The 10,140-nt window shown below is 34.1% G+C and overlaps 2 protein-coding genes across 3 annotated transcripts; both read right to left on the bottom strand.

Annotated features, from left to right (window-relative positions):
* Nucleotides 1–532: 532 nt before the first annotated feature.
* On the bottom strand, nucleotides 533–5,630 carry LOC145137145 (receptor-like protein 7). 2 transcript variants are annotated; one of them, XM_079071285.1, is made up of 2 exons: nucleotides 2,323–5,630; nucleotides 533–584 (listed from the first exon to the last, which is right to left on the bottom strand). In XM_079071285.1, exon 1 carries the CDS (start codon nucleotides 5,505–5,507, stop codon nucleotides 2,391–2,393), a length of 3,117 nt encoding a protein of 1,038 aa, XP_078927411.1. In that variant the 5' UTR covers nucleotides 5,508–5,630; the 3' UTR covers nucleotides 533–584; nucleotides 2,323–2,390. The 2 variants fall into 2 exon arrangements, with proteins under 2 accessions (XP_078927411.1, XP_078927410.1); XM_079071284.1 differs by lacking the exon at nucleotides 533–584 and adding an exon at nucleotides 666–720.
* Nucleotides 5,631–7,135: 1,505 nt separating this feature from the next.
* LOC145139506 (uncharacterized) lies at nucleotides 7,136–8,801 on the bottom strand. Its single transcript, XM_079073306.1, has 4 exons — nucleotides 8,301–8,801; nucleotides 7,608–8,210; nucleotides 7,445–7,531; nucleotides 7,136–7,350 (listed from the first exon to the last, which is right to left on the bottom strand). Exons 1-4 carry the CDS (start codon nucleotides 8,799–8,801, stop codon nucleotides 7,237–7,239), a joined length of 1,305 nt encoding a protein of 434 aa, XP_078929432.1. The 3' UTR covers nucleotides 7,136–7,236.
* Between the last annotated feature and the right edge of the window lie 1,339 nt (nucleotides 8,802–10,140).

Raw genomic sequence — 10,140 nt, forward strand, 5'->3', positions numbered from 1 at the left:
TTACATTCCAGTTGCTATTCGTTAAATTATGTGTTTTTTTTACAATAATCACAATTTTGAGCCGAAGTTGTTGTTTTATTGCTTTGTTTTTGAGAAAAGATTTCATGAATGCGTTTGTTCATTAAGTTAGTTTTATCGGATGATAATTACATCTATCATTGATAGATGGGACAAAATGTTTTAAAATGAAAGGTTTGAAAATGTTGAAAATTATCCCACCTAATTTTAAATTTTTGTGTTATCATCAGGTTTTTCAGTAAATAAGTGCAAAATGTTCGAGACAAATGAGGGTTCCAAAGACATTATCATTGCAAGATATTGATGAGATAGATGACACTGAAATTGAAAACAAGGCCAGCTTGGTACATAATTTTAGAAATATAGGAAGACAAGCACAATTTCAAACTTAAGAAATTATGCTGTTATTTCTTGCATTTAACACTTGATTTTTCTTCATATAGCTTGCCAAATCCCGAGTTTTAATGGAAAAAAAACAAAAAAAAAGTTTGAGGAAATGGAAAAGGTGCATCCAAAGAAACTCTAACAGTGGTTCTCCCTTCCGGCTTCATCTCCCCTCTCTGGATCTGCAAGTATAGGATGTTGACATAGTCGGTATATGACAATAGTTCCAGAAACATGTTGATCATCAAGTTTATGTATCTAACCATATGTTCACTTTTGTTTACCACTTCTACCCTTCCCGGTATCCTTTGGGACATACTATTTCAATAACAAAAAAACCATTAATACCCATTAAAAATTCTTTAATTTTTAATCTTTATTTTTAACATTGTACGTTACTTATCACATTTTTCTTCAATAAAAGCATATAAACTTTACTTATCACATACTTTTGGATAAAGAAATAAGACTTACACATCCATAAGTGGAGCCATTTGTTATGTTTTATGATTATCTTTTTATATCCAATATTCGTTTATGTTGAATGACATTTCATATAATGACCAAAAATTTACCTTGGAATAGATGCTATAGCATTGTACTTTGCTTACTTTACTAGTTTTTGATTAAATTTTAGAAAATAATTTATGAGATTAGCTTTATTTGTAATTTTTTTCAACATAAAAAAATATATCAACTATTTGTAATGCATTAAAAATTTAAATCCATAAATTTTAATATATTTTTATACCTTTTTAATAAACATAGTAGTTACAAAAGTCTTTCTCTATTAAATGAAAACAATTTTGTCAATTGCTTAGCATTATTTTGAGACTTGTTATTTTATATATTTGAAATATCATAGTCATGCGATGTGGATCGCTCGTGGTCGATACTTTTTTTTTTTACTTGCGGATCAGTTGCCATAGAACCGATAACCAAATGTCACAAGCACGGGCTTAGGGGCTAGGGAAGTTCTCTGCTTTGGTGTTTCCTCAATCACCGTCTCACATTGATTCTAAATTTAGAACCTCAGAATTGAACTGCGGAAGAACACCAGAGCACAAAATCGGTCAAAAAGGTGTACGCAGCTTCTAATTTCAAGTTCATGTTCGCCAATTACGTATTTTTTCTATTTTGAGTTATGATTGCCGATTGCAATTTAGAGAAAATAAATCGGGTCTTTTTTAATTTTGGGTTATGATTAGTGATTAGTGGCAAGATGATGGTTCAAGATCATGTTTGCCGATTTTAGGGGTTTCATCAAATATGTTTTAAGCTGTGAGTTCACTTATTTGTGATTTTGTGAAGCTAGAGTTAGATAACATTAGCTATTTTTTCCATCTTTTTTGTTTTGTATTTTTTCGTGTGCGAGGAACTTTGATAAGCCCCTGCAACACTGTTTTTGCATTAAATGAATGTTTCAAGTTCGGTTTTTTTTAATCAGGATGTAATACTGCTTAGAGTAATTGATCATGAAAACGGATCTTTTTCCAGCATCTTTTTTTATTTATATTTTTTGAATGCCTTTGACTATTGAAAATGAATTGTGAAAACCGTTAAAACAGAACTGTAATTTTGGTTGGTTCCAACAGAAAAAATATATATCTTTACTATTGAATGTGGTTAGCCTTATAAAAACTGCAACAAGATTAGGGTGTTGTTCAAGAAATATGGCAGATTTAGTTTATAATCAACTTTCACAATTGATCATTAATTGAGTATTTTAAGCAATCCAATAGATATTAATTGACCTTAATGTTTTTTGTGTTTTCTCTTACATGAAGAATTCATATTCTGACTCTAGATACAAACTGAAAAATTCTGGAAAGGAAAACAAAATAGCTTATATAACACAAGTCAAAGTTTTGAGAACGTAGACTCTGCTTTTGAAGAATAGAAAGACAAAAAAGATGATACCTGTGTTGGATCAACGGAATCACATTTTACAATTTACACCACCATCAATCTCTTCCTTCCTCGAGAAATCAATAACATGTACCTCTCTTGCAAACGGAATACAAGATGGTTGAGACTGACCCAACTGCCATTCCATAGAATACGGAATGCCAATCAAACCCATCATCATTTGATTCCCGGGAATTTGGTGCTGATACTGCAACTGAAGTAGTGCAACTTCTACTCAGAGGAAACCCACATAATCCGTTGTTTCCTTTGTATGATGTGTCTTGGAAGGTCTGAAACTGGGAGCCTGTTGGGATTCTTCCTTCCAATTGATTGTATGACAGATCAAAGCTGGAAAGGAATGGAAGATCTGTGAGCACTGATGGGATCTTTCCAGTTAGTTTGTTTGATGACATGTCTAATGATTCTAGGTGATACAAATCTCCGAGAGACGGTGGGATTGAGCCTGTGAACTCATTATGTGATACGTTGAGAAGATACAGTGCTTTGAGTCGCCCAATTGTGCTTGGTATTTGACCTGAGAAATGGTTATTTGACATATCAATGGATGTGAAGAGAGTCAGGATTTTCACTAGCTCCAGCTCTAGTCCTTTGATGGTGACTCTCACAGAATTCTGATAATAGATTCCATCATCATAGACCTGTAAAACGGTAAAGCTGAGGTGCTTCATAAGTGAATGTGAATGTTCTCCTCCATTGTTGTCAGCCATCATAGCATCCCAGTGGCTGAAGAAATCTGAAGGGACAGTGCCTGTAAAACTATTGTGAGCTATGTCTAGAATCTGAATGTTTGACCAGTTGTTCTGTTGTTCTTCACCACAACCCATGGAGCCATGGAACCTGTTGGATCGTAGAACAAGCACCCGCAAGTTGGTGTTGTCACCTAAAAAGCATGGATAAGTATCGTTTATCATGTTGTTGCCAAGGTTTAACACCTCTAGCATTCTGCAGTTGACAAGAGATCGTGGGACTGACCCTTCCAAAGAATTTCCATGCAGATCAAGTGTGTTGAAGCTACAGTTCCTTGGGAATGTTACTTTGATTTGGCTGCTAAGACTGTTGTTTCCCAAGTTCAGTACCCCAAGACCAAGGCTGCCACCAGATTCGATCAAACACTGTGGTATCCTTCCAGTTAAATTGTTGTTTGACAAATCAAGAACCTTGAGGTAGGTAGCATTGCAGATGGATCCAGGGATCTCCCCAGTGAGTAAGTTGTTAGAAACCGAAAAGAAATATGCATACAAGAGGTTTACCCCAATGGTTTCAGGGAGTGAGGAATTGAAAAGATTGTTGGAGTAATCAATGAAGGTAGCAGTTTTTGGTGGAATTGGAATCGCCCCATGGAGGCGATTGGAATGCAGGTCGAGGACAGCAAGATCGGGCAGAAAATAGGGCTCTTGGAGGCTATTTAACTGGTTACGAGAAAGGTTCAGATACGAAAGGCCTCCATTGCCAAGTTGCCAGATCCAGTTTGGTATTTCTCCATCAATTTTGTTGTCTGAAAGGTCTAGAGTTATCAATCTTGATTGGTTGTGTAGTTTAGGGAACTTCTGAAGATTGCATGAAGCCAACCTTAATGAGAAAAACTTTGGAAGATGAGACAAAGGGATTGGGCTCGTTATAACTGACAAGTTGTTGAAGGAAAGATCAAGGGTTGTTAGGTTGCTTAGACCCTGGAAATCTTTTGTATAAATCGTGCCATTGAGGTTGTTTGAAGATAGCAAGAGGATATTAAGCCTTCCAAGTTGAAAGAAGGACTTGGGAATTTGTCCTTTCAACTTGTTACTGCTCAAATCAAGAGTGTCCAGTAAAGATGCAGATGGATTAGTAAAATTAGCAAGTACACCATCAAAATTGTTGTTGGAAAGCTGGATCTTTTGCAGTTGTTGAAGATTGAACAGAGACGAAGGTAGGCTTCCATTGAAGGTATTGAACCTTAGATTAATTAACACAAGATTTTGAAGATCTTGGAAGTGAGCAGAAGGGATGGTACCCGATAAACTGTTTCGTGAGAGGTCAATATGGGTAAGATTCTTGCACAGCTGAAATGATGGGATTTGGCCAGTAAAGTTGTTTAAGGACAAGTCGAGGTAAGTTAATTGGGTGAGATTCTCCATGGACTTGGGAATTCTTCCACTGAAATTGTTATTTGGAAGCTCAATCCGGGATAAGCTCTTAAGATTCCCGATAGATTCCGGTATTGCTCCTGAAAGGTTTGTGTTGCTGAGCACTAAACTTTGAAGAGATCCATTCACAGGAAAATCTGATAAGGAACCATGAAGATTCATATTGCTTGATAGATCCAGACTCTGTAATTTCTGCAATTCGAGGACCTTTGAGGGAAACGTTCCACGCAAATTACAAGCACCAAGATGCAGAACAGTCAGATTTCTGAAATTGCCAAAGAAATCTGGAATTGGAGTGCTAAGATTGTTCTGAGCCAGTCGAATTACAGAAAGTGACTGTAGGTTCCCAAGGGAGTCATCTAAAGGGCCTGAAAGTTGACAATCTGACAAGCTCAAAGCCTCCAAATCAAGCAAAGAAGAGGATAAAGCCTGGCACCAATCTGATTTTTGTGCTGATATGTCAACACCATCCAGATAAAGAACTCTAAGCCGTGTGAGGTTTTTGATAAGCATGCCTAAATTGGGGTTCTCAAGTTTCAGTGAGAGAATTCCCAAGGAGAAAGGCGAAGACAGATCAAGAACTTGAAGCTTTGTCAGCTGTGAGAGTTGTACAGGAATCTGGCCTGAAAACCATGAATTTGACAAGTTCAAACTCCTCAAACTTGTCAGGCTGCCAAATCCAGAAGGAATGTGTGTGAAGTTGAAGTCGTTTTCAGCCAGATTCAGCGTCTCAATATTCTTTAAACTGAAGAGAGCACTAGAATTATCAATGTCACCAGATATCATCTCATTGCTTAAATCTAGGCCGATAACTTGGCCCCTGATGCTGCAATTAACACCTATCCAGGTGCAACAATCTGCTGCATTTGGGTCCCAAGACACAAGTTTTGATGATAATGAAGAATTGAAGTCTAATTCCTTCTTCAACTGTATCAAAATCAATTGCTGCTCGATTTGACAATGGCTAGATGCCGATATGGAGTTGACCCCAAACAAGATCAGGTAAAAGCCAATTATCAACAAAATCTGAAACCAGAGTTGGAATATTCTCATTGGAACAAACCACAATTTTACACACGCAAATGATGCTACAATATTAAAAATATTACAAATTGGAAAAGGCAAAAAGAAAACTTAATATCAAAATCTTGATGATAATATGATACGATTTTTGATTTGCTATATTTCTCTAGTTGGTCTCATGAGAATAAGACTTCTGTTTAAATTCAATTCCTGCAGTGAGGAATACTCCAACACATCGATTGGCTGAAAATAGTCAGAAAGAAAACAAAGTTAATACTAGTCAAATATGCGTAAAAATCCTGGCTGTTGATTTTGCCGTTTACTTTGAAATCGTTGTAGTGAATAGTGATAGGTCAATAACTTATAACAACATCGTATAGTGTTAAACTATTAATAAATTTATTCATTGTATCAAGTATTCGTTAAAATAATAAGCAACTACTATAAAAAGCCAAAGGGAGAATCTTTTTTTCTTCCTTTCCCCCAAAGTTTACATATTAAAGTGTTTTTCACCGATTAGCTTTTTGGTCATTTTTATCAATCACTTATATTCAAGTGTACAATTAGTTATCTACATTTATAGCTTTCTTATATTTTCTTATAGTATAATATTTTCACTAATTTGATTCTTTTTTTATCATAAATATTAGTATGTAATTATTGATAATTTTAAAAAGTGAAAAAGACAAACTAAACTAATATTCATAAGTTCTTTCTTAGATTTAGGCAAAAAAAAAAACAAAAATAAGGTTTTCCAAAAATAACCATGAATTTCACGGGCTGTTATCAATGGTGGATCCAAAATGAAATCTATCCATGTCCATTATTAATAAAAAAAAAATATGTAAAAACATAATTCTGAAAATTTAAACTATCTTTGGTTTTTTAGTAAAAAAAATGTCAATGGGGGGCTATTTAATGTCCAAGTAGGACGTTTTAGTAAAAACATGAATGTTTGAGGTCTTTTTAGTAATAAATATGGTGGTATCCACTTCTAAGTGGGGTCCATACACCCCACTTAAAGGGGTTGCTGTGATAGGTTATGAAATATAAATATGGTTGCAAAGTGTTTTTTCTAAGGTTTTTCTCAAGATTTCTTGACAAATATTCATGACTCTTTGTGTTTCAATTTGCTTGATTTAGATGAGGCCTACAATGAGAATAACATGAGCTAGGTATTTGAACTCTCTAGCTTATGGGGAATGAACCAAGTATTTATATACTTTCATAATCAAAGGGCAAATCAAAATAACAAGAAACGAAAAAGATTGGAAAGTCGGAAGAACAATGAGAATATGGGGAATAAAGTTTTAATTTCAAAGTTTGCTGTGGGGGCAATTAAGAAAGGAAATAAAGAAGAAGATAGAAGCAAAGTTTCAGGAGTTAAAGGGAATGACAAAAGCATTAAGCAAGCATACCCTCTGGATGACTATCGAAATTTGAATGATTCTGTCAAAGGAAAAAAATTCTGAAAAGTCAAAAAGGAAAATGATTTTTGGAAGTGAAAACAATTCGAAGAAAAATCAAAGGTCTTTTAATAGATTTGAATTCTTCAATGCCTCAGAGTTTGTAATGTTCTGTTTCTAATAAATTTACCAGAGGTTGCCTTCTTTATCCAAAAAAAAAAATCCTAAAACCATATGCATAATAAGAGAATGTAGATGATCAATACGACATAAAATCATTCATGCGTTTCACAAGTCATAAAAAGTTTAAAACACGAATAATAACCTAAAACAGAAACTATAAATCCAAATATCTAATCTAACATCATGTATGATGTATCATTATAATTTTTCACTTTTGACGTAAAATCAACTTCTTCTGAATCTCTTCCAGCATCTTCAGCTAAAGCAAATTTTGGCACATGACCCTGAGACAGAAAACTATCATTATCAACAACTGTAATGTAATAGGTGTATTTTGCCTAAAATACATTGTAAAAGGGATTCAAGTGATGATTTTACCTTTGGTTTCTTCCTATATTGTAATACCCTTAGCCAATCAGTTACAGCAGATGTCGACATTAGAGATACCTTGAGAAGTAAAAGTGCCTACATAATCAAAGCAAATGGTGTCATGCAAAGTGTTTAAATTAAATCAATTGGCCAAAGCTAGCTAATTAATTACCTCTTGTTCACCAACGCATAGGTCAAGAAACTCCATATCAGCAATAGGGACACCAGGTGCATTGACGTTTGAAATTGTAGCTATTGATTGAGAAGCTGTTACTTTCAAATCATCAGAAACTATGAATGTTGCTTGTTCTTTAAGGAATCGACCTGGGCGTATATTATCTTCATAAATCGGAAGCAAGTCAGTGACACAATGGTAATTAGTTGCTAGTTTGGGACAAAGTAACATGCTCTTCACATCCTCAGATTTCAAGAATTTTCTTTCTCCCAAACTTGATATACTATTGTAAAGATTACTTATACCCAATATTGGAGATGAAGCAATATCCTTTGTTAAAAGTTCATACGCACCCAACGGGATTGTTAGGAAGCTAAAAAGAAGTTCCACAAAACGATTCTCCACTTGTGCACATAATACCTTCTTCTTCGATTTTTGTAAAAGTAATTTTACTGTTGTCTGGGTAAAGTTACCCGACATGAAAGGTGAATTACATGGTGTAGAGTATGTGGACAATGATGAACATGACTTCCTTCCCCCAAACACCAGGTTTGTCAAAGGATTATTTGTCAGTAATGACCACTTGAGTAGATGCGAGAACTGAAATAAAAATAATATGAAAGGGATATTATATAAAATTAACGATACATGGTGATATATAAATATAACCAAAACCAAAAGCATATATACCTCTTTTAAGCCAAAATATATAGTTCTTTCATGTAATAAATCAATGGATTCAACACCAAGAGAATTAAGGAGTGCAATGCTTGTGTCCATCACGAGAGGTAGGATATTGAGATCGTCTGTAATGACGAATCTACCCTTCTTTTTGAAAAAGATTGCATCAGTCTGACAAGGGATTGACTTTGTTCCATTTAGATTTACTTTAAGCTTCTCGCAAACATTAGCTGATGAATTTATTGGATTAACTAGGCAATCCTTATACCAGTACTTAAAGAAAAGTTTTTTATTTAAATTCTCGACACTTTCATATAGAGAAGTCAAGCTTCCAACTTTTATATCCTTGGAGTAGAGGCTTGCAATTGTTCCAAGAGGCAAAGTGAGAAAACTGAAGAGGATTTCCACAAAGTCTTCATCTGCTTCTGCAAACATCACTTTTTTCTTCGTTCCATCAAGAAATACTTTCAGTCGAACTGAATTTGCATTCTTTTCGGCAACATTTCCCATCGTCCCTGATCAACTTCACTGTATACAAATAGAGTTGAAAAATCACACTTTACACTGTTATCAATGAATTACTAATTTTAACAATTAATAACCACTTCCAAATGTTCTAGCTAGTGTTTTTAATAACTTAATTTTAATATAACTTGATAATCCCGCTCCTTCATTCTGTATATCTTTTGAGTGCTTTAATTTTAACTTTTAACAAAAAATTCAAAAAAAAAAAAAAAAAAAAAAAATCCTTATGTTTACTTTTGGGCTACCTGCTACCCAGCTACTTTTGTCATACGACATTACTGGATGAATATTCTCCCATTGAACCTGATTTTGTGCTTCTCTTTGTCTAATGATTTTGTTAACAGTAAATATTAAAACTAACAAATGCTACTATCCACTTCCAGAAACAATTGTTTGAGAGTGAATGTGATGCTTACAAAGACACTACAAAAATCGATTTTTGGGTCGTCATTATAGAAATCTTAAGCCCTCAAATAAAAAATTCATCAGTTTTATGATCATGGTCGAATCAAGCTGCTAGCTACGTCAATCTAATCCTAACATGCAATACAAAACAAACACATAAACACGAAAAAGTCGAGAGCCGAAGTAATTATACCTCAAATTGATTAAAGAAAAGTCCCACTAGAAACTTCACCGCCTTTGATCACCACTACCCCTTCTGCTAGTTCTTCCTCTCAACCAGCTGCGGTCTTCTTTTAATATCAACGGTGATTATATATAATATATAGTTACGAACCATGCATACATGGATGATTCTGGAAAGATATAAGTGATAATGCCTCTAAATTAATGACAACTGCATATTTCCTTGTTTATCTTCCATTAATCCGTGTATATCTATACTATTATTTTAAGTTGTAACCAAGTACAAACCTATCATGAAATAACCGCAATATTATTAAAAAAAAAAAAGACTATCTGTAGTTTAAATTTTAAATTAATACAAAATAAAATAAGTAATTTATGTTTATCCATTTTTTTTACATATGGCTTTCAAAAACTCCTAGATGCACAATATAACACATGTACGAAGTATAATTACTAAATGCATGAGAAACAGAACGGGAGCTAATCATTATAGCTTTGAAAACCTCTGGAGTAACAAACTATATAACAAAAACAAGGTATATATATATAAGGTAAATTACACGAATGGTCCTTGTGGTTTGCGGTAATTAATCTTTACATGTATTTGTTCCCTAACGCTTTTTTTTAACTCGGAGCATCCCCACACTTTGTTTTTGTTTTGAATTTGGTCCCTAAAACATTAATTTGCCCTTTTGATTTCTTTTACCTTTTTTTATATCACTAATTAATTAAA

This window comes from Lactuca virosa, chromosome 9 (genome assembly GCF_052849685.1).
Source record: "Lactuca virosa cultivar CGN04683 chromosome 9, Lactuca_virosa_CGN04683_v6, whole genome shotgun sequence".
Taxonomy (NCBI): Eukaryota; Viridiplantae; Streptophyta; class Magnoliopsida; order Asterales; family Asteraceae; genus Lactuca; species Lactuca virosa.

Excerpts from the sequence above, each read along its gene's own strand:
- LOC145137145 (XM_079071285.1), bottom strand. The coding sequence starts at position 5,507 with ATGAGAATATTCCAACTCTGGTTTCAGATTTTGTTGATAATTGGCTTT.
- LOC145139506 (XM_079073306.1), bottom strand. The coding sequence starts at position 8,801 with ATGGGAAATGTTGCCGAAAAGAATGCAAATTCAGTTCGACTGAAAGTA. Across the intron at positions 8,211-8,300 it reads TATATTTTGGCTTAAAAGAG|TTCTCGCATCTACTCAAGTG; the intron begins GTATATATGCTT and ends TTTTTATTTCAG. Across the intron at positions 7,351-7,444 it reads AATATAGGAAGAAACCAAAG|GGTCATGTGCCAAAATTTGC; the intron begins GTAAAATCATCA and ends TTTCTGTCTCAG.